The sequence below is a fragment of the Anser anser genome (genome assembly GCF_964211835.1).
Source record: "Anser anser genome assembly, chromosome: 9".
Classification (NCBI taxonomy): domain Eukaryota; kingdom Metazoa; phylum Chordata; class Aves; order Anseriformes; family Anatidae; genus Anser; species Anser anser.
In genome coordinates this window covers 15,573,097-15,597,483 of record NC_139729.1, presented here as the reverse complement: position 1 = coordinate 15,597,483, position 24,387 = coordinate 15,573,097, and the positions used below count along the sequence as shown (strand labels likewise).

General features: G+C 42.9%; 1 protein-coding gene across 20 annotated transcripts in view; it reads left to right on the top strand.

The window, feature by feature from the left end:
* The window catches only part of LOC310904415 (glypican-5-like), a 441,629-nt gene that overhangs the window by 17,844 nt on the left and 399,398 nt on the right, over positions 1–24,387 (top strand). For 18 of the 20 annotated variants that reach the window (XR_014588311.1, XR_014588312.1, XR_014588313.1 and 15 more), the window contains one exon: positions 733–802. Coding sequence is in view for 3 of the 20 variants with exons in the window: in XM_083849134.1 (XP_083705260.1) it covers positions 787–802 (16 nt within the window). In the remaining 17 variants the exon portion in view is untranslated. Of the gene's footprint in view, positions 1–73; positions 141–732; positions 803–2,090; positions 2,112–24,387 lie in introns of those variants that run through there. The other 2 variants (XM_083849136.1, XM_083849124.1) reach the window with 2 other exon arrangements.

Below are 24,387 nucleotides of genomic sequence, written 5' to 3'. Positions count from 1 at the left end.
CTCCAGCAGTGGCATGGCTGTGCTCTCCTCGGCCTAGTGGGAGGGCCTGCCAGTTCTTCTGTGTGGGCCAGGCCCTCAGGCTTTGTTTTAGACCTCAGGGAGAGGTTTCCAGGCCGAACTGTATGTTTGAACGCAGTAAGGTACCTCTACTTTTGTACTGTTAGGCATATTTTGACTTAAAGCAGATTTACAAGAAGATGCTTTCTTAAACTATTTATTTCTGTGTTCAGCTTGGGGATCTGCAGGCTGAAGAGCAGGGGCTCTCTGCAGGCCCCAGGGAGTGTCAGAGCACAAAATCTGAGTGCTGCAGCCTACCATGGCCTAAAACTGATGTTTCTTTGGGGGAATCTGTGGGATAAGAGGGAAGCCAGCTTTAAAAATGTCCAAAGAGGATAACTGTTAATGTGAAAAGCACCTAAGACTGAGTTGGGATTGTGAATAACAAGTTAACATCTTTCCCAAAAATTTGTCCATTGTGTAACTTCCCATCATATCGTCCCTTTCTCTCATGCCTAGTGCAGGTGATGCAAGCTCCTTGAGGCTGGGGTTATTTTTCCTGAAGTATGTGGTTGGTACAAGGTGTGATCTGGGTTCTCTTGGAGCCCAGGTGGTTGGGCCTGAGTGTGAAGGTGGAGCTGATGCGAACAGTTTAATGAAGACATGAGTGGGTGTGCTGGCTGTAATGTGTTGCAAGCTGTTGTCTTCAGTATTTGGCATCTTCTGTTTGTACAGCACCTGCCCTGAGGGATCATGGACCTGAGGTAAAGTTCTCCAGATGTTGCTGCAATGCATGGGGTCACAGGTAAGCCCAGAGAAACATGAGCAGTAGTTCTGGATGGGGCCATGGTGCATTCACATCCATGTCCTGTGTGGTTAGATGTTGGGTGTAAGGTGTGCAAAGGATTATTTTTTTATAAGCTGGGTGGTTATATGTTGATTTAGATATGAAACAAGATTTTCTTTCAAAACTCGCTTTATAGTTTTCAAATATCTGTGCAACTCTCAATGTAGTTAAACATTGATGTCTAACCACTCCTGAACTCAATGGAGCTGTTCATCATGACAGCCAGTTCTGCCAGTTAACTTTTGATTCACTGAAAAACAATTTTACTAATTTTGAATTTGCCATATGTTTCAGCTAATGACTTTTGTTTGTAAGTGCCTATGAATAAAAGTTTGTGCTATTGGTCTGGATTATCAATCAATTTTTCAACAATTGCATGCAGGATATTTTTAAAATTCCAAATTAAAACAAGGTTTTACTTCTAATCACTCATTTGTTGTGGTTATAATATAGTGAATATTAAACACAGGAGCTAAGTTCTAGTTAATGTCCATGTAATTCATACCAAAGGGATTAATGATAGGTAGATTCTAAAATTTTTGCTGTTTTTAAACTGTATGTTTGAAACTGGCTTTGCTTTATAGACAGGAGGTAATATACTTAAGTGTAACACTAATATGTCACATCTGTGAGCTCCTGCTGTGTATTTGAGTCTAGGATTTTGCTAGTATTGATTAGTTGGTCATACATTAATAAGCAGTGAAATCCCAGTGCTCTAAACTAATCTTCCATACAGCCTTTCAACTGGAAGAGGATTCTGTACAGGGAATCATAAACATTTTGTAAGCTTTTTAGTTAAACCTCGTGGCTTGCGTCTACCTCTCCTGAAGATATTTAGCTGGTTCAGGGCTTTAATATCCATTTTTGGGCAAAATGATCCAGCTGAAATGTAGTTTAATGTTAAATGTAGTATCAGAAAGCTTTCTGGTGGGGACTTTATTTGCATGACTTCCTGGTTGAGGATAAGTACTAAAATAATTGTATGGCTTGTTTCTAATCAGAAGTGTTTCACAAGACTTTGTTTCCTTTTAAGGAGGCTAAAAAGCCTGTTACATAAATTAAACTGCTCTTTTGGGGAGCAGAGAGCTTTTGTTTCTCTCCTAAATGATAGTTTAAGATAATCTTCTACACCAAGAGAAAATAAGCATAAGACACTGATAGAATAACTGCTCATCTGATAAGATTGTCTTCTCTACTATATGGCTTTACTGGTTTCAGCCTAGAATGGATCTTCGGGCATCGGTGGAAATGAAATGTCATTATCCAGGTAGGATTTCCCAAATAGTCTCACTGTGTTGGTGCCAGGAGAGGGCACCAAACAGCAGTGACAGGACCTGCTCTCGGTGTTGTGATGCTTTGTCGTGGAGACAGTTACCTCTCCTAGTTATCTTCACAGATAAAGAATAAACTCTCCTAATCTCCAGAGACTGAATATCCTGACTTATGTAGAATTAAGGAACTTGTATTCTTTGAAGTGATATGAGTACTGGAAAGCTTAAGTTCTGAGACTTTCAAAGAAATCTAGAGAAATTGGGAGTTGGGCTCTGTCTGCAGAGAGTAGCTATGTCCTACAATCCCAGCTCTGGAAATCCAGGTTGAAACGCATTGGTGTGGCAGTTTCATTTGTGTTATGTGAAATCTCACCTGTGTGGAGAGCCCGTCCAAGGGCAGAAAGTGGGGAGAATCCCCAGGGGACAGATAAAGGTCACACAGGGCACATCCCTGAAGGCCTAGTCTAGGGAATCATTCCTGACAGGAGCATCTCCTGCCGCATCTCCTGCCTCTTCTCTCTATGCTTCATCCCGAGCCTGCTTTTCATGTCTCTTGCTTTAGCTTATTGAGGTGTATGGGAGTTTGGCCTCTTCTTCTAATCCAGTCAATGACTTTTTGGATGAAATAGAGTACATCTTTAGAACTTCATGAAATAATTAAAACATAATTCTGCGTGATCCTTTATTCATGTAAAATAAATGCCTACAGAGACATGTCACAACAGAGGTTTAATTATTCTATCTAGAGAATACTTATTTCAAATTGTCTAGTGCTTGTTCTGCCCACCTATTTAGAAATGTCCTGACAACATTTAGGCTGAAATACAGAATTTGACTGCATCTAGTTTCCCCTTTAATTCTTTGGCATGAACTATCAATGCTTATTATTGGTTACTCTTCCATTCCTCGGCATTAACTGGCTGAATGTATCAGGGTTTCATATCATGGTAATCATCCATTTTCTAATATACTCTGATCTTGTGCCTTTATGGATGCTTTGACTCTCCTTGACTTCTGGGAATTGAGGATAGCAAGCTCTTCAAAGAGTTGGCCTCACAGTTAATTTGCGTGCTGGAACTGGCATTTATATTAAGTTCCAGGGAAAAAAAGGCAGTCTCAGTGTGACCTGTAAAAGTTTCTGTATCATAAGCAGAGCTCTAAATCTGCTGCAGGGCTGAGGTAAAAAGGTATAAAAATGTATTTGCACAGACCCTGTCATTCAGAGATGTGAAATCCTAAAGCTGATTGCCAGCTGACAAGCTGCCTTTCTGACAGTTTCTGAATATTTTGTTTGAATTCTTACATACAGTGTTAAGTTCTGGCCTTCAGTCTTTCATGGTATATGGTCCTTCTTGGGGACAACCTGTTTCAGCCATTTGTCTCCTCTCCTGGGCAGCAGTGTCCAGCCAGGTGTCTCAAAGTGGTTTGAATACTTTCAGAAAGTGTTTAGTCATCCTGTCAGGGATGGACAAAACCACGAACCCCTTGAACATGGTGAGGATCTTCCCAGCCAGACAGCAGCCTTCTGCAGCTCTCCTTCACTGTCCTCACATAAAAATTATTTTTTGATGTCTTCTGTCCTCTTCATGTAGTGGCAGAGCTTCTGCTAATGCTTTTCTCTGTTGTTACTTATATGAGCTGGAAGAGACTGGTTGTCTTTGCTTTCCTTTCTTTCAAATTAGGTAAAGGAGTTTCATGGTGCTGGGTAATCATTCCACATATGAGAAGTAAATATCAGGTTTACCTCTTATTCTTGAAAGAACTGGGGCAATGAAGTAAATTCTACTCCACAAATACTGCTTCTCCCATCTTAGGAGTCAAACGTAATGGTACCATTTCCCTAACCCTTGGTGTGAGCATCCTTCTCAGTTTAAAATGAGAGGACTGTGCACTTGTCAGTCATCTGATATAGCAGAGTTGTCGCCACTCTGCACTTAAAAATGGGAGAAGCCCCTTTGTCATCCTCCCTGTCTTGTTCTGTCCTCTCCCCAGCCTCTTCTCTGTAATCTGGAGTTTGAGCAGGAGCTGAGGCTGAGCAGCAGTACTTGTCATTAGTTCTATACAAGGGGACTCATGAAATATTCCTGGCCATAGGCTACATGAAATACTGCAGAGCACCTGTGGAAGGCAATTAAATTAACCCCTCTTGATTTGTGGTTCGTCTATTAATCTTTACACTGGGCACATACATCAATAGCACATAGTTCATTCAGAGTGACAGAAATACTAAGAAATGGGAAGAAAATTAGAACTGGAGCTGGAGACTGAACTTTTATAAAGAAAAGTAGAGCCTGGAGCCAGACCTGAGTATTCACCTGCTTGCTTTTTTATCATGCATGCCCAAGCCTTTAAGGGCTCCATGAGAACTGAGGTTCTCTTGTCAAATGCAAGCCTTGGCTTTTGCTGGAAAAAACTTGAGGATGATGTCAGCTGGCAGAATTTTGGTTCCCTGTCATCTGTGTCTCAATTCTTTGAAACAGCTCCTGTTTTCTTCCATAGCATCTTCCTGGCCCTCATTAGCCACTAAATCCTAAAGGCAACAAATGCTAGTGGTGTCTCTGGATCTGGCCTTTAACTGTTGAAGGGCTGAAGCATTGCAGAAGGTGCAAATGTGCAGTACTGCGTGCCCTAGAGGTCTTGGCTGTGTTGTATAACAAGTAGTCAGGGAAGAGCAGTGTGAAGTTTACTGGCTATTTCTTCTGTTGCTGAATACAAGAGGGAAAAAGATTGTCTGCTTTCAGCAAAAGCTTTGTAGTCCATGCTCAGATGGCCAAAATTAAAGGATCATTAGTCTGGCTCTTTTCCTTACTGTAGATGTTGGGTGACAGCCCTGTTGGGCCTCTGAGGGTAAGGATGACAACTGCTTGTGCTGCTGGAAATGAGCTCATGCCAGGGATGACACCCCTATCCAGTGACACTGAGACAGATCCCCTAAGCAGGCAGCTTCACTTGTAGGTGTAAGGGCTCTAGGATGGTTTTGTTGCCCAGCCTATGTGCTGCCGAAGGACTGATTGTGGCTTTAGTTGGGTCTGTTGTACAGAGTATGAGTTTTGTGTTAGCTTTTGGGAGTGTTTTGATAGGAAATATTCAGGGATTATGCTACGTTATACAAACTGCTACTTCAGGGTGATAACAGGGTTACAATAAGTAGCTGGGAGAAAGGTAATCCCCAGTTCCCTCTCTGGAGAGAGGGAGTGCCTTTCCTGCTTGTGTTTCAGATCACCTAAGCCTCGTCTCACATACTTAGTTATATTGCTGTTTTAGAGTCTGCAGGGTCAGAAAAAGTTCATTATCCCACTCCTTAACCTTCTTGCACCAGCAGAGTCTGAATTTATCAGTAAAGAGCACAGTACTTTCTTGTAGGTTAACAACCTGAGCACAAAGGGCAAATTCAGCACTTGCACTCAAGAACACCAAATCAAAATAGATGCAACCTGAACTGTGAAGCCTGAGGGTCTAGTCCTAATGTGGCTAACTACAGCATTAGCATGAGATTGTGTTGTGCCTTCTGCACGTTAGTTTTTGAAGGGAATACATGATTCATTGTGGTTTAGTTATCTATTTAAATAAACCTTCCGTCCTTTCAGGCTTGATGGCAGAGTTCATTCCTCACTGACCTCATGAAAAGCTTAATTTTCGAGCAGGCCATATGTGGTCTGATTATCCAAACTACCTATGTAGCTCCTACATGTGTTTACTCAACCTGGTTGCTTACTGCTGCTCCCCCTGCTAGGCTAATGAGGCCATCCTTAATGCCTCCATTAATCATTTTCTCCACAGGTGTCACTGTTTCTATCCTCATTCTTTTTCATGTGAGATGCTCTGCTAAGTCACTGCTCTTGCCATTAAAATCCTTTCTCAAGCACTCGATTTTTGCCAATACTGATGAATTCCTCTTCCCTGTGTATGCACATGTGTGGGTGGAAGGGCATACCTGTCCTCTAGAAGCAGGAGACCCGAATCCTCAGCTTATGGCTGTCCACAGCAGGGCTGATCCTATTGTTGCATGATCGCTATAAGCTTGTTCGCATGTTTCATGTACAGTGAGAACTGAATTTGACCTCTCCTGTGCTCCCCAGCAAAGCAGCAGCCTTGAGAAGAATCAGTGTTATTGATTTCTTTGGGCTGTGTCACTGGAGTGCAAGAGGTGTAAGGTAGCTGCAGATCAAACCACTGCAGATGCACTCTTGATGTCAAAGTCTCTTGTTTTGACACTAGCAAACTATTTGAATCCAAAGGCTTTTATAAATGAGGGTAAAGGAAGGAATGGCTGGTTAAAAAACAAAAACACGCTTGTGAAGCTGCTGTTTGATACCATGTGCTGCTTCACTGGCACTTGTGAATTTTCTCTGGTGCAAAACGGTCTAGAGATTTTGTCTGCTTCCTGTATGGCATGAGATATCATAGAATCATAGAATATCCCAAGTTGGAAGGGACCAACAAGGATCATCAAGTCCAATTCCTGGCACCACACAGGTCTACCCAAAATTTTAGACCATGTGACTAAGTGCACAGTCCAAACGCTTCTTAAATTCAGACAGGCTTGGTGCAGTGACTGCTTCCCTGGGGAGCCTGTTCCAGTGTGCAGCTACCCTCTTGGTGAAGAACCTCTTCCTGATGTCCAGCCTGAACCTTCCCTGCCTCAGCTTAACACCGTTCCCGCGGGTCCTATCGCTGGTCACTAAGGAGAATAGATCGGCGCCTGCCCCTCCACTCCCCCTCGCGAGGAAGCTGTAGGCCGCGATGAGGTCTCCCCTCAGCCTCCTCTTCTCCAGGCTGAACAGGCCCAGTGACCTCAGCCGCTCCTCATACGTCTTCCCCTCTAGGCCCTTCACCATCTTCATCGCCCTCCTCTGGACACTCTCCAACAGTTTAATGTCCTTTTTGTACTGTGATGCCCAGAACTGCACACAGTACTCGAGGTGAGGCCGCACCAGCGCAGAGTAGAGCGGGAATAATAATAAATAATGTAGTTAATAAATAATTTAGTAATTTAAATCTAATCATAGAATCATAGTAAATATGATATCCTACATGTTCCCCAGGGTAAGGTATGACTGAGAAGAGCTGAGTAAATATTTGAGTGCTGTACAGGTTAACTGGTGCCCATGTTTTGCCTTGTCTTCATGTGGCTGTTATTGACCTGGCACTACTGAGCCCTAAGAGGCGCTGTGCTCCCCTCTGCTAGCACAGGGTGGACTCCCAGGTGGCAAATGATGTGGGGGAGAAAGCTGGAGATGACAGAATTACTGTCTGAGGCTTCTTTCCTCCTTGGGAGGCCAACCAGGAAACCAACCTTTTCCATTTTGGAAATTGCATTGCATCAAACGAATGTTCTGGCTCTGCTTAGTTCTATCCTGGGGGGAGGAATGTCAGGTAACAATAAAATAAATGTAGAATACTTTGGCTGGTCTGGCATGAAACAGGAGGTACCCAAGGTATGTCCATGTGCGTCACTCTAGCAGTGACAACATGTGGCACTGGAGGCACTGGTGTTTGATGTGGGGAAGGGGCTGGGGGCTGGAGTTCAGTGTTGATCCGAAGGCAGATTCCAGGTCTGATGCAGGGAGGGCTGATTTGCAAGTCCTGTTCAGACTGCAGTCCTGCAGCATACATGCAGGCTGTATGCAGGCTCACTGTAAGAGTATTTTAAGTATGTTGCCCTTGGTTTTAATTTCAGGGTTAATTTTAGAAAGCATATGTCTGGGTCTCTAATTTCCACATTGCTGCTGCTGGTCCTTGTATCAAATGGTATCTTCTCTTTCCTAACAAAACTTTCTCATCATCATCAGTGACACTCAATACTTCTGCTCCAAGGTTGCTACTTTTAGTTCATGGGAAAGTTGCAGAGCTTTCTGCCCTGACCCACTGCATGTGGGAAGGGATGTGGCAGCTGAAGCAGAAGCATTCTGATGTTTTTCACTTTGTCTATTTCCATTACAGAAAATCCATATCCTTGCTTCAGAAAAGAGTAGTAGGGGAGTTTTGGACACTTGAAGTATTGAATCTAAATATCTAAGTTGGTGAATGCAGTTTTAGACTCATAGTAGACAAAAGCAACCCATGAGATACCAGAGCTCTTAAATTTAGCTGCTTACAATCCCCATGCAGATATTAGTTTGAGTTTTAGTTTGAGATTTAGTTTGAGTTCATCTGTCTCTTCAAGAATCATGAGCTGCGCAGACTACTTCTGCCGGTGGCCTCTCCCTTTCAGCCTGTTTCATCACAGTGCTGACATCACGTTTTTTAGGAAAAATGTCAGGAACAGAACATTCAGCAACCCTTGATTGTGACTTTAAGAAGTGCAGATGTTGGGAAGAGCTTTAAGAGGGATGTTTTGTGATCATTCTGAATCTAGACTGCTGAAGCTGTGCTTATCTGCATTGATCTGCATTTGTTACTGCCACCAACTAGATTTTGATGTTGGAGACGGGCACATTGGAAAGCCTGCCAGACCTCCACTTGGAAACCTGAGTGTGGAGTGCACCAAACACACCCCAAAAATCTCATAAGGCTGGGTTTTCCTCTTCTAACAACCAACCCTGAAACTTGAGGAAATAAGAGAACTGAGGAAGCCTCACCTTACTGGTTCTTTTTTTCCAGGGTGAAAAAGATGGAGAGAGCACTTTGGAGTTGGCTCAGAGGTGTCTTCCAGCAGAGGCTCTTTGTGGGCACCCACACTGAGGTCCCCCTTGTAATTCCTGGAATTACAGAGGAGCAAGGGTGTCAGAGCTGATCATACCCTGCTCCATGAAGTGGATGAGTAAGGTGGCTGTGGCCACCAGGACTGCCTTGGCCACCCATGGGGCTTTGTGGCAGGTATGGGCTGGAAGGGTGCAGAGGTGATAAGCCAACACAAGGCCCCAAGAGCTCCGTGTCCCCTCCTGAAGTCCAAGTGCAGCATGTCCCCAGTGAAACTGAGCTGGAAGTGAGGAGGAGGGATTTATTTTTTTACAGCTAAACTGTTATGTGATATAAGAGTGGAGCTGGGGTTTACAGTCTTGTGCATTTACTATCTAAAAACATTGATGGCTGTTTGAGCCAGGCTATGTAGGTCACTGAAAGCAGTATTTTTTGTGCTTTTCTTTTAATATTTGAAGTCCTAGAATTCAAAAATAAATTGTTCCTTGGCATGAAACTGTCTGGGTGGCATGAAGCTGACCACCTGGAGTGCAGAAATCCAGTGCATCAACAGAAAGGGGTTTCTTTTTTCAGAGTAACGAATGTTTACCAGTAAGCGTGTCTGACAGGCTTTCAGCAGTAAATATCAGTTGAAGCAAACTGTTGGAATCTGACTTACTATGGAAAGGGATGAGTGTAAGAATTCACATTCCAAATCCTTCTAGAATAAGTTATTAAAAATAACAAAGTTGAAGTAGGGCTGGGAACAGATTGGTCAGTACCTGGAGAACAGTAAATGTAATGGCTGCTGAAAGCTGCCTGTGCTGCTGTAGTTAAGGCCAGTATCCGGCCCGTGCTGACCTTAGAAGTGTTCAGTGGTCCCCCGTACATACTTACTGGAAGGAAGCTGACTCCGTTCCTTGGATGTGTAAAACTGGGGATCTCAGCTCTGAACGGTTTTGACAGCTATCATATGCTGCCTCCTCTGACTTTACTCCCCACTGTCTTATTTTCTTCCTCCTTCTGTCAACATCACGCATGGAAATACTTGTGAAGAAACTATAACATAGCTTCTCCAGTTTTTCTGGGGAAAAATCATAGATCCTATTGGAGAGAAGTAATAAAGGCCCCTGCCTGAAGGATTGGCTGGGAGGTAGGATGTGAGGTCTGCCCTGGGCTCTACTAAGGGCTTTCTGTACAGTCTGGAGGCAAACCTTCTAACCTACCTGTCCCAAACCTATAAGCTCAGGGTAATAATGCTTCCTCATGTAGCATCAGGAATGGGGAGTCCTTGATTTTAGCTTGGAAATCCACTGTACCCCAGGACTCTAGCACACTGTTCCAGAAGCATGCCTGGTAGGTTAGATGCAGCAAGTGGATACACCATTGGTATTTTGGCTAAAAGCTGGTCTGCTGGGTGCTGTGTAAATGTATAGAAAGTGATGATATCTGCATTAAGAGCTCTTAGTCTAAAAATGAGTCTCATAACAAGAGAATAAAATAGGTAAAACAGTAGAAATGAGATGTCAAAAACATTACAGAAACTTTATCTAGTTCTGATCAGTAACTGCTGTCTATTTGGAATGACACAGATTTTCAGCCTATCCCCATTTTAAAAACGATCTGCCTTACCTAACAAAACAATAACAAGTGTTTGATCTAAGCTCATGCTGCTGTGCATTTTGCAGGCCTACATTGCAAAGACTAAAAAATTTAATCAAGTAAGCTTTAAATTAGCTCTTTTGGAGGCCACGAGCAAGCAGGTGAGGACTTGCTGCAGGATGCAAATAGGTCTTGGGCTTTGGGGAGATGCGTGGGGTTTCTGCCCCTCCTGAGTTTTGTGTTGCTGTGTGAGATGCAGCATAGACAAAACAAGCGCTGCTGGTTTGTTGTCTTGCATAGTGGGCAGCGTAGCCCCAAGGAGTGATGCTGTTTGTACATCAGTGATAAAGTATTTGACCCATCACAGATGGATTGGGTTATTGCTGCTGCAAACTTGGGGGGCTAAAGAGGAGCTTTCTCAAAAGTCAAAGGGGTGTTTCTTATACAAAAGCAATGTGAGAGGAAAGACACATAAAAATGTGTGTGGCGGGGGTAACTCGGAGAGCACAGAGGAACTGAGAATGGAGACTGGTGCATTGGGGAAAAGCTTGAGCTTTTGTTGGTGCTCAATGTGGGGGGTCATTGTCAGTACTTGAAAAGGGGCACAGCGGTCCTGTGGCTTTCTTAAGGGGAACCAGATCCTTTTAATGCTCCCTTGCGCTGCAAAACACATGAGAGATCAGGCATTGCTACCCAACCGAGTTTTTCAGGGTTGTGCTTGCAGTGTGGTGGACTAGCAAGAATCCTCCTAGTTAAGATAAAAGTGGGTGTCTGAGAGAATCACTTTAATCCTCTCATCCTTTAGTTCTCAGATTGTCTGTGCTTCCTTTGTAGCAATTGACACTCATTATGTCACAAGTGCAAATTGCCTCAGCATGTTTTCTTAAGTTTGATGTAATGAGGAAAGAATTCAGATAGCATTGCTACCTTGTCATTTTGCACTGGCTGTTAGTAGGAACCGACAAAATCAGTTACAGTCTCTCTGAATTATGTGCGCAAACAAATGAGATCAAAACCGCTGACTTCAGTAGTGTCAGATTTTCATGATTAAGTCCATGTTTCCAGGACAAAAGGCAAAGCCAGCCAAGCATTTCAGACAATGCTGTGCCCTGAAGGGGCATTGCCACGGTGCGAGGTCTGACTGCTCCTGGACAGCAGCATGGAGCCAGGGGGACCCGTGTGGGAAGGGTCATGGGGTGGTGGGCACTGCTCTGTAAGCCTGGCTGCTGTTTCTCTGCATTTGAGTTGTTTTACTCTTTCCCCACTGTTTTGAAGGGGCCTGTGTACCAGGAATTTATTAAGAGCGGATCTTGCCTGCAGGGAGCCAGTACTTTCTCTGGGAGTTATTTACCCGCAATAGCTGGGGAGCACATTCTGCACATACACAGACAGGGAAAGGCACGTGGAGGGCAGTCCTGGCTGCGAGCACTGGGCCTGGGCTCTGCAGGGACTCTGCAATTTCATGGGAATTGCTTCTGCGGTGGTCTCTTGATAACAGATCTCCTCACGCTGTCTGCTGTCCGTATGCTAGAAATGTGTTGGTGATGAAAAAGGTAAGGGAAGCTCTTACAGTCTGATGAGAAATCATCTAGTTCAAAAGAGCCAACGTAAAACAAAACACTTATTTGAATCAGTCCCGTGTAATACTACTAGGAGTCACGAGATGGGGCTATATTGGCTAAAGCTCCCAAATCCTGTGCCAGTGACTCTTGAGGCAATGAAGTGAGAAATACTGGTGCAAGTCAAGATGCATTTGTCTCGAAGGCAAGCACACCAACAGCACCGGGGCTCTCTTCAGCCCTTTTGTTCGTTTGTGTGGGTATAGTTCTGATAAAAGTTTTCTCTGGTGCAAAAGTCCAAAACAGTACGTGTAAGCCCGAGGTAGGATTTTTACCTTTTCTTTGCCCCCTTGCTCAATGTACTTTGTTTACTAGCCTTGTGCACAGGGCAGGAGGTGTCCACAGCAGATGCCTGCCAGTTCATGTGGCAGAGATTCCTCTCTTTCCTGCCAAGAAAGGGGTCAAAAAAGCACCCTGATTTTTGTGTTAAATGTCTTTAAAAAGTTATATCTTCTCTTTACGTATAAAATGTAGCTTTAAATAAACCCTCCTTCCTTCTATATTGTCTGTTGCTAAGTGCAAACAATCTGAACTTTCTCCACAGGTATTGTGTGCCTCTAAAAAGGCTGAAATAAGAGATTTCTGTGACCTGAAACACCTAATTTAGGCTCTGTGGGGTTCCGTTGTCCAATGAGCATTTTGCTCCAGAGCTCAGAAATCTTTTTAAATTGCATTAAAATAGCAGATGTTAAAAATATGCAGCTTGGGAGAAGGTAAGCAGCCCCCCCTTCCCAAAGGCACATAACAGATAGCATTAATATATGACATCTGAGTCTGTGCCTTTGTGCAGTTGAACATTTCATGGTATCTGGACTAAGTGATGATAAAGAAACTAAATTGAATGTGGCTTGGAAGATTTTGTCTGCATCTGTAATTCATCACGTTTTCCTTTTCACTCTAAGGCAAGGAGAGCAGCGCATGCTGTAACAAAAGCATCAGGCACTGCAGGTTGGATTTAGCCCTGATGTAAACTAACCTACCTACTCTGAAGTTGGAGGAGTTGCATGCTAGCTGAGAATGTGTCCCAGGTCCCTGTTGTACGTAAATTTAACATCTGATTGCACTAATTGTGTTCCCAGTTGAGGCACAGAACTGGCTAATGCTGTTTGTAGCTGGTGGAGTATCACAGCTCATTGAAAGGAAAGAAATGTGCAATATTTGTGAGGCACGTGCAGAGAGTTCTGGAGGATACTGTTGAATTCCTAATATTCAATGCACTGTGTGCTTTACCTGGCAGAATTCCTTGCAGAGGGAATAACTTAGAGCTAACTGCATGCTTGATGGCTAGGGATAGTGTGTGTCTGTTATTAGGAGAGTTTACACACATACCTATATATATGTAAACCCTCTAAACTATGGTGTTTAACAAAAAAAAAAATTGGGGAAACCTTGTAGCTCTGGGTTCTTGTCAAGTATGGTCATTAATCCATGTGAGATGAGCAGTCGCTATGTCTTTGTGTATAAAAAGTGGAAGAAGACAAGGCTCTCTCTGAAACTGAGAATGTGAAATAGTATAGAGAAGGGAGGTTTGGGTGAGAGGAAACACTGGATTGAAAACAGGAGGAGATTGGAAACTGGATAATGTGCTGTCTTGGCTTATAGCTCGGGACATGGGAATTCCAGGCTCCTGTCGTGGGCATGAGTCATACTTATGTATGTATGGTTACAGCAGAAAAAAGGATGCAGATGGCTGTAGAAAATTTTTATTTAGTGCTCATTTAGAAATGTGTTGTTTACAATTGTTAAATTGCTTGAAGCATGTAGGGTTGAGAAACCTGAACATTCTTCAGTGTTTTTCCACAAATATGTATTGATGGCTCCAGATAAACTCAAGGCCTGTGGCTTTTTGTAGCTAGCTGCTCTGGCAAGAAGCTCAATGCCTGCATTTTGGAGGAAAGGACTGCAGGGTGCAGAATACATTCCTTCTGCTGTGCCAGGCTAGTCCCCGTGAAGCCAGGACAGTCATGCCAGTGTAAATGAAGGAACTCAAGCTGTGATTCTTTGTAGTACGTGTAAGATGCAAAAGTAAGTGGCAAAATAAGGATGTGTCATGGATGTGTGTAAGCCAGCTGTATATCTGTATCCAGTGTACTTCTCTATTCCTGTATTACAGTGCCTAGTAGCTTCTTGAAATATATTACTTGACATGTTTGGAATAGCTGCTTGCGTTACTGCAAAGAAATGAGCACTTTTCCATTGTATTAATCTAATTTTCATCTAAAATATTCATAAATGCAGCATTGTACTTGCACAACACTGAAGTAGAAGTCTTCTGAAGTTTCCCTCAGCCTAACTGTGCTGTAAGGTGTAATGTTATCTATCGTACGTGTTCTGAGGAAGTACGTTTTAATCCTTCAAGTACAACCTCAACTATCCACAGCTCCTATGGTAACTCCTAATTGAGAACTGGAACACTTGCGCTGTAAACGTGGGCTGTGCTAGGTGCGTGCTAATGGTTAGATGTGTGGCTCCCTTTTTTAAGGTGGCTTCTCAATGAAAGTGCATAGTTTATTGTAAAGCCTGCAATAACCATTAATATCCTACACTGAAGGGAGAAATGCTACCTCTGAGCTAAAGGAAGGGCGAAGTAGGAAAAAAGTCATTGTTGGTGGCTGAGGACCTTAACCATGCATGCTGAGTAGCTGCTTGCCATGGTTCAGAGCATGTACTATTTTACAAGGTATATAGAACCAGACAGTTGATGTTTTGTGATGTCCCTAGAGGGGAACTGATACCTTCAGGTACAGCTGCAAGAAAAGGTTGTGCTTCCCACAGGGTGCTTCTTGCACTGGACAAAGGCATAGCCCACACTGGGGAGGGTGAAAGCCTAGGGATGGAAATGCTGCTGTAACATAAAGTGGAAAATAACAAAGTGCAGATGACTCCTAGAAACTATGTTCAGTTTTGACTTAGTGACAAGTGATACATTTTCGTATCTGAACCACTTCCCCTCTATAAATCCTACAGCACTTGTGGTTTTTGGCTGTAGTCACTGAAGTGTCCCATTTGGTCAGATGTTGAACAGCACAAATCCCTCAGCTCCCACTAACACTGCTCCAGAAACTGCTTGTGTAGATGTTCTGGTATGATGCATATGAAGTGGGTAATAATGAGCTGCTTTATAGGTTTACCACTTTGTAGTAGGATACAGCCGTGATGGGCTGGCCCTGAAAATCAGGAACAAGTAGTCCCGCTGTTTATATGTTTAACCCAGCCCGTTCTTTAGCATGTAATGAAGAATGACAGTGGCTTCAAATTCATTTTGAGATGCTGAAACACCTAGATCTGCTCTGATCTCTAAACTGTGTAAATCTGAGAAAGTTAAATACTGATATCTTTTTAAAATAAAGGTGAAGACAGTTCATGTTTATAGTACTCACAAGATAGTTTGCAAATTATGTTCAGAAAAACATGCATTGTCTTACCAATTGCTGCTTTTTAATACAGTAACCGTGGAATCATTCATGGACACCTAGCTTAACCTGGCACAAGATATTGCATCTCACCACCGAGAAAAGTTCTGCTAGTTGCTCACGTAGAGTAATAAAGATTTAAAATTGCATTACCTTTTTGTTATATATAGAGTGTAGACTGAGAAGTTATTTCAGTCCTTTAAAATTCTGGTTGCTCAGAAAGCTTCCATAGTTATGCACTGAATTAAATGCCAAAATGATCTTGTGAATGTGACAGTAAATGACAGTTGTTGAATACTTAGGTCAAGAAGCAGATCTGGGTTTTCATAGTGCCAGCTCTCTGCATGGCAGCTTATATATTAAGGCTGCCCTGAGTCAGGTTTGCTGTGCTGTAATTAGCTGATAGGTCTGCTCAATAAAGAATTTAGGTGGTTTCATGCAAAAGATGGAAGGAAGGAAGGAAAATAACCTTGCTTTACAAATAATTTTTCAGAAATTGAGCAAGGACAACAAAGCATAATAACAAGGGCCTGAGTTCAGATTTCAAGTGCTCATCTAGGGACGCTTTAAGACAAACCTGTTGAGGAAAGGTGTCTCTGGGACTTGAGTCAGAAATAAGAATAAAGTTAGTGAATGACATGGAGTTTTGGTTGTGTGCTTTTTTGGTTTGTTGTTTAACTTCAGTAGCAACTTAGCTTCTGTTTTTGTAATCTACTGCTGGATGCACTTGTTACACTGCAAGGACTGGTCCAGATGCTGGACCACCTCTCTGTCAATGGCAAAACTCATCTGTACCTTCCACACTATCTTCAAGGTCAATGTAGTGATCCTGAAGGAAAAGGAAAGCCACATCACCCTGATGTGCCCAGGACAGATTATATGCCAGGGATGTACTTGTTTTAAAATCACTGACAATTGGCCCAGTTTACACTGGGCAGAGGCTGCAGTCCTTCCATGAAGCTTCCTGCTGAATGTGTCTGAGGGGCATAAGCTGTAGTAAATGTTCCTCTGCCTTTTAAGGAGACTTTGGATTTGGCAGAGGTGGTTGAACATACAAGCTAAGCTGTCTGCATCTGATGCTAACGTAGCATCTCTGAACGTTTCATCTTTCTCTGGTGTCAGGCTGTTTCTAAATGAAGGTCAGTACCTCGATCATTACAGCTTTGTCTCAGCCTGTGTGCAACAGGTGCCATGGCACTAGGGGAACCCGAAGGATATCCCCAACTCCTGTTTGTAAAGTCATATGTGAAGAGCTAGTAACACAAGCTAACTGTAGGAAAACAATCTAAACAAATAAGTTCCAATGTGGTACCTATTACCTGTAAATGTTTCATTCTTTTATTTTATCTTATGCTCACTGTCAGCCAATGGCATGAGAAAGGGGAAACTATCAGATGTTAGTTATGCAGGGGTTCCAGAAATAAGACAACAGCTAAAATAAACTTTTTTGCGTTTGGGTCTTATCAAGGTATCTTTTAATTTGTGTACAGACTAAATTTTCTGAAGATTTGATTGTAATTATTTGTGCAGTAAACTGTTGTCTTTGTAGGCTTGCTCGTCTCTTTGCTTTGTCTTCCACCTCCTAGAAACTGGAGTTATTTTCTGAAGTATTTAGCACAAATTTTAAAAAAGTGAAGCCAGACTCTCCTAAGGAAAATTCCCACCCAGAATTAGTCCAGCTGCACTTGTTTTAGAATCCTATTAGGACCCTTTTTTAAGAAGGCAGGACAACATTTCCAAGGATATTTTCAATCCTGAAGAAAAAAGTGGTACCAGTAAGCAAGCATATGGTTACATTTACCTTAAGGCAAATAGAAGCAGGAGGGAATCTGCAAGCATAAAATGAAGAAATATAAAACCTGCTGTTGAAAAATGAATGGTTATGTGAGGGCAAATAACTTATAATTTATCAGATATGCTGTAGCTTATAAATACTATGGAAATTGGAATAAAGTATAAGATAAATGCATATAAATGTAGAAGCTATGGGATTTTACATCAAGTAAGGAAATTGTATTTATTTCAAGTGATTGTGCACCTCATATGACAGCAATCAAGTGGCACTAGTCAAGATGTTAATTATTTACTTTGATCTATGGGAGTTTTTAAATCATTATGAGAGCTCTTCTTAACAGTTACTTCCTTTGCCAGGAGTATACACTGGCATCCTCCTGGGAATAATCAAATATCACTTAAGAAGCACTTGAATCTTTGGTTGGTTTACCAGTGTTATCAAGGTACCAACAGGGCCTACATCACAGCCAGCCTTCAACAACGACCGTGGATGTTCCAGTTCAGAGAATGCCTTCCCTTACCCACCTCCCTGCTGCCATACATGTATCTGGGTTTGTTCTGCTCCAGCACCTGTGCTATTACGTGCTTGGCACCTGAGAGCCTGATGCTAGTAGGTGGTTAACAAACGCACTTTGAATAATATTTGCAGTGAAGGAGATCTTCTTATGGTTTTATATGGCCACTCAGCTTCAATCTTCGAATGTTATACATAGTTGTAGGCTCCATGTAAGCATCTGTCTGAACTGCCAAGGAAATAGAGTATACTAGGTAAGTACCTAGCTGCTCCAGAAGCTGGGAAGGAAAAGGCTGAAGATGCTGCAACTGTTTCCCACTTCTGGCTCACTCTCCTTAGACATCTTCTGTTTTTATATTATTCTGAAGAGGATACTGTAGTCTGGTGCCCTTCATGCCATGCACCTACTGGCACTTATTTGACCCTTATGTTATTGTCTTCTCTAGTACTGACAATGCTGTTGATATTCAGATAGTGAAGGTCTGACATACAGCCAGAAGAATTCAAGAACCTTTAGATTCAGAAGGCTAAGGAAGGTATCTTGCCCTGAAATGTTTCTTAGCTTACAGATCTGACTTGCAGATTCAGATAGTACTCCCATGGTTTAGCAGCATCCTAAGTCAGGGTCCCACTAGGTTAAGTGGTCTCTAAACCAAAATCTGTTTCAACTCTTCTGATTTCATTGATACAACAAAGAGCTTAATTTTTGAGATAAGAAACTTTCAAAATGCAGGCTCAACCATACGCTTGAGGTTTATTTTCAAGTGGGGTTTTCATTGGCCAACCCTGCAAGATGAAAATACTAGAGAAGGTTTCCGTTTCTACATCTGTTCTGTGGAAAAGAGTACATCTCCAGAAGTGAGTGATTCTCTATCAGAGCACCTTCCAAATGTTATCCATCGTTAGTGTTAGGTGTTTATGCTGACAGTGTCTACCTGAATGTGTGGAAATTGGTTTATTCCTGGGCCTGAAAAGCTGGTAATAGACCAAGATGATGGGATTTGCTTCAGAATTGTGTTGTGTTTGGAGCAAGCCTGCAAATGTAAATGGCAATCCCCTTCTTGTCACAATTTTTGTAGAGTGGATAAATTGCATCACGGAGTCTGATAACTGTGACAAGCTGAGCTGCTGTTTAATGCATATATTCTGTTTACTGGTTATTGCTAATTTTTTTGTGTGCTCCAAAAAACAAATTTTGCTGACAAAACATGATTGCTGTTTATGTTACTTCACAGCAGAAATGCTGGCAAAAAAAGAAATTGATCAGTTAAACCAGCCCATTCAATGCAGCCAGTTGGACAATCTTGTTTATTGAGCAAAATTTATAAGCAACAATTCGAATCCTCTCTCACTTTTTCCTTCTGTTTAATTTTTAAGTTTAACAGATGTATTTCCTTATTATGAAAGTTACCAGAAGATAAAATCCAAATTAAACTCTGAGCAGATAATTTTTTATATTTAGTGTACAATTACTCCAGATCAGTGAAAATAACAGCACAAGTGAGCGATGTATATCGCCATCCAATGTGTTCATCAGCCTTATTCCTCAGTGGGAGTTGCTTCCTGTCATTTAGTTCAGAGGCAGATATAACAACAACTCACAGCATTCATTTTGAATAATGAGCAGCCAAGTTGTTGCAGGCAGTATGTGTGCTGCAGATTGATTCACTGTGAATCTTCTCCACCATCATTTTTTGAACTTTATATTTTTATTAATTGGCCAAATCAAATTATCATTGGCTGTTCAAATGGCTCTGCTTATGTGTCAGGTCAAACCCTGCTATCTTGTCTGTGACATCCATGGCTCCTGCATGGCTTTTCCTTTAAGCTTTACCTGATCCTCTCTGGGCTGGTCCAGGCTCTGTAACAGTACAAGGTCTCAGGCTCTGAAAGGCATCCCTGGTTACCTATCTTGTGTCTGGCTTTCTGCAGTGGTGGTGTTCAGTCTTGTTTTCTGAGTACTTGAAAGTTTAGATTAAATTGATTAAATTATAATTTTTTCTTCCAATAATGTCATTGCTAACTTACATCATGTGGTGTTTGATGTGAAAGAGTCAGCATGCTAGCTGCACATGGGTCACAGCTGGTTCTGCTTTATCTTGGAGCTGGAAGGGTCAACCTCACTACAATTTCCTGACCCAATTGCTGTGACTGCAAGCATAATGTCAGTAAGTCTCAGTTGTAGAGGTGTTGGTGGCAGAAACAACTTCTCATTAAGAGCTGGACTGAAATCACTGCCTTATTTCCCAAAGGTGGCCAAAGAGTCACCACAAGACAAGTTCAATTTTAATTTGGAAAGAGAATTAAAGCCTACTGGGTGTTCCGGGAACTTTCCAGCTCATTCCAGTTGATACCTGTTGTTACAATGAGACCCAAATGAGGGGGAACCACTGTCAGTACCCTTTTTCTGCGTTAACTTTTAACTACATGAACTGTTTTTGCTTTTTGACAATGTTTAGTTTCATTTTTGACTTGGAAGAAACTCTTTTTGTATATGTGGCCCATGTAACCTTAGTCTTGCCTGAGATGCAAAGAAATTGCAATTTTTTTTCCATCGTGTGGCTTCTTTGATTGCACTGGAATTGCACCAGAAATTGTCTAAAATCTGGGGTGTGTTTTGTTTTCTTAAATTGGGCCACTGAACTTCTGGAAAATTTAAACCACTTCCAGTCTGGAAGCCAGCAAAATTATTAATCCATATCGTAACATTCAGATTGAGATCACTGACATGATCTCATCCTGCATGTAACTTTTGATGATTGCATGTTAGCAAGAAAGCTGGGGAGTGGAAGAATAGGTTCCTCATCAGAAAAGGTTGTGTGTTTTTTTTTTTCCTCTTGCTGAGGATCTTTCAGGGTGGAGAACCGTTCAGCTCCTTCCTTTCCTGGTAAAGGACATGAGCCACAAAAGCCTAATGTGAATAAAGGAAAGCCTGTTCAGAATCCATCAGCTCATCCTTATATCACTTGGCACAGCTTGTCCCTGATAATCAACCTAACATTCATCAGCCATGATGTCTAGTTCCAAGAGTGTTTATTATGTCTGATTACTCAGAAGAAAGGGAATTTGTGAGTACAGGACAAAGACTAAATTCAAGTGCCTTGTTTTTCTGTTCACATTCAACTGCTGTGCTGGCCAGGACTCTGTGTGTCAGTCACAACTTGGGTTCTCATGTTGATAGCAAGATGAATGTGTCGGTGTGCCCTGGCCAAAAGGGCCAGCTGTCTCCTCAGGTGCATCAGGCATGGCGTAGCTAGCTGGTTGAGGGAAGGGATTTTCCCGTTCTGCTCTGGTGCAGCCTCATCTCAAGCACTGTGTGTGGCTTTGTGTACTACAATACAAGGGCGTGAAACTATTAGTGTCCAAAGGAGGGCTATGAAAATGGTGAAGGGTTTGGAGGGCGAGATGTATGAGGAGTTGGTGAGGCCCCTCGGTTTGTTAGCCCAGAGCAGGCTGAGGGGAGGCCTCATGGCGGCCTGCAGCTCCCTCATGAGGGGAGCGGAGGGGCAGGCGCTGAGCTCTGCTCTCTGGGGACAGCGACAGGACCCGAGGGAACGGCATGGAGCTGGGACAGGGGAGGGTCAGGCTGGGTGTAGGGAAAGGTTCTTCACAAGCGGGGGGTCAGTCACTGGAACAGGTTCCCCTGGGGCAGTTGGCACGGCACCGAGCCTGCCAGAGATCAAGAAGCATTTGGATGATTTTGTCAGACACGGGGTTTGGTTTTGGGGCGGTTCTGTGTAGAGCCAGGGGTTGGACTTGATGGTTCTTGTGGGCCCCTTCTAACTCAGGATGTTCTATGATTCTAAGAGACGGGTAGGTTTATAGATCATGGCTACTGTTAAAAGACCTATTTGAACCCCTCAGCTTGGTAGCATGCTTCATGTTTAGAGATGAGCCTTGTTTCTTGGAAGTCATAAATTAGCCAGGACTGGTTGACAAGCAGGATAATAGTCGGTTGCTAACTGAAACAGCATCTTCCTGCCTGCCGTATCATCTTCCCCTGATTTGAGACCACTTTGATGGCTTAGCCTCTTCTCTCATTCTTCGGCCACTTTTCCTGGCCATCATTGGGGTCACGTTAGTTCCAAGGGTTTTCCCTGTTAGTTGTCCTGGGGTTTTAAGTCGCAATTCCTGCATTCACAAAGCACATGCAGATACCTTACAGTATCTGGTTTCTGTATTAGCTATTTATTGCTGCAGTTGCAGTCTGAGTTGTCATCTTGGTTCCTTGCCTGTCTTTAATACTATTTCTAGTGTTACAAACTTCGGAAATGTAAGGATTAGGTGGTATTTGTATCTGACTGTCCAGGCTCCCTTGTTACAGGGAGACATTGGATGCTTTCTTGTGGGTTTTTCTTGTCAGTCATGAAAATCATACTTGGGGCCGATTAGGTATTGCGTAACTGTATGCTATCCAGGTATTAAGGGCCTATTTAATATACCTAATATGTTTAAACTGCTCTACAGTTGTCTTATCCCTTCTGTATGGGTGGTGCCCATCACCTGTGAAAGTGAAATGCCCCATCCTGCCAGAGCTGTGCTGCTTTTCAACTGGGTGGTGTCTGTTGTGGAGAAGAATCTGGTGCTTGAAGGAGAACAACTTCCTTCAGCTGGCACTTAGTACAGCTCCACTGTGCTCAGGCTGACATGCTAACCCTTGATTTTAATGTCTGCAAAACTGCTAGAGCGTAGCTGGTAGCTATTACAGATGAATCCTTTTCTCACCTGTTTTTTTTTTTCATTTAAATTTTACTTACATTATCTCTACTGGAACAGTGATGAAACTGAGGTCATAGCATACCAGCATCTGCTACTTCTGTGTCTTGTCCAGTGTGGATCAGGCTAATTTGGTGTGTCCCCTGTGCTCCCTTCCCCACCCCCTAGCCTCCCCCCCCAAAAAAGTAAGGGTAGTTTAAACCCTGTTGGTGCTGTCAGCAGCTAATTAATGGTATCTCACTGAGATGAGCAGCAATGCGTTTGTTAAGTGGCGACTCAAGCTATGTACCCCTGTAGCTGAAATATTGGGAGACTTTGCAGAAAACTTTACAGAATGGTTCTCCAGCCATTTGGTAAAGAAATGGATAGCATTAGGACTGCCAGGAAGAGGTTCCATTGCAATACATTTAAACTTCAGTGGGTAACAAAAATAAATAATTTGAGTCCTTATTAAGTCATTCCTATGGCTATAGGTGGTACTCGGGGTGGATGAAGTTCCTGGGTGTTACATCCAAATTAGTCCAGCTGCTTCTAGAAAAGTCAGAGCGTGGGTCACTAGAGGTTAGTGGGCAACTTCTAAAGTTCTGTCCCGTTACTCCAAGCTCCTGAAGTCAGCACAAAGTGGCTCTGAATCCTATGTTCACCCTGGCATGCTTGCATAAACCGAAAGCCTGAAACTTCGTTACAGGATGTTGTGGTTTAACCCGGCTGGCAGCTAAACACCACACAGCCGTTTGCTCACCCTCCCCCCTCCCTCTCTGGGATGGGGGAGAGAAACGGGAAAGTGAAGCCGGTGAGTTGAGATAAAGACAGTTTATTAAGACAGGAATATAATAATAACAATAATAGTAATAATAGTGATAATGATAATAGTATTAATAATAATAATGTGTAAGAAAACAAGTGATGCACAATGCAATTGCTCACCACCCGCTGACCGATGCCCAGCCTATCCCCGAGCAGCCGGCCCCCCACCCCGGCCAGCCACCCCTATATATTGTTTAGCATGACGTCAGATGGTGTGGAATACCCCTTTGGCCAGTTTGGGTCAGCTGTCCTGGGTCTGTCCCCTCCCAGCTCCTGCTGCACCCCCAGCCTGCTCGCTGGCAGGACAGAGCGAGAAGCCGAAAAGTCCTTGGCCTGGTGTAAACACTGCTCTGCAGCAATTAAAACATCAGCATGTTATCAGCGCTCTTCTCATCCTAATCCAAAACATAGCACCCTACCAGCTACTATGAGGGAAAATTAACTCTGTCCTAACTGGAACCAGGACACTGGACCATAACCTTGCTGCTCTTTAAGAGGGACAGTCCTCAGTGTCATTAAGTACACCCCTCCTGCTGTTGTGGCTACATCATGTGTGCGTGTTCCTGAACTAGTTCCAAAACCAGCTCAGAGCAGCGTGATGCCAATTGCTCAGAGGAGGCTAACCATGCAGGCTTTTATCAGTCTCTTGGGTGGGCTGCAGCATTTGGGCCAGGCACTTCTCTTGTAATTCCACTGACAGCCTCATCCAGTCTGTCAAATTGCAGGAAGCTCAATTTACCTTTGTGGTTTTGTGTTTTCTTGTGCAGTAGTAGGAACAGGAGACTTAGATGCTAAATCCCAGAGGCATCCTGTTTCCCCATGTCTAGTGATGTGCTATAACCAAGTGAGCTCTTAGACATGCATCAGGCATAGTAACATTCAGAGGCTGGCAGAATGAGTGCAGGAACGTACCACAGTCTGAAATGGTATTTCAGATTCTCAGATACTCTGAACTGCACATGTCTGTAGGTAATATAGAGGTGCTATAATCATTTGCTGCCTTTGTCCTTTTTCTGTCGTAATAAGGAAAAGCCATGTGAAGGAACCACTAAAATGAAATTCCAGTGATGCCAAGTGCTGAGTCATCAGAGCCACAGCTTACAGCACAACTTCTCACTGTCATGTGGCATTTCTCCAAAATGCCTCTCTGTTGAGGATTAATTACTGCTAGTTCAGAAAAGGCTAT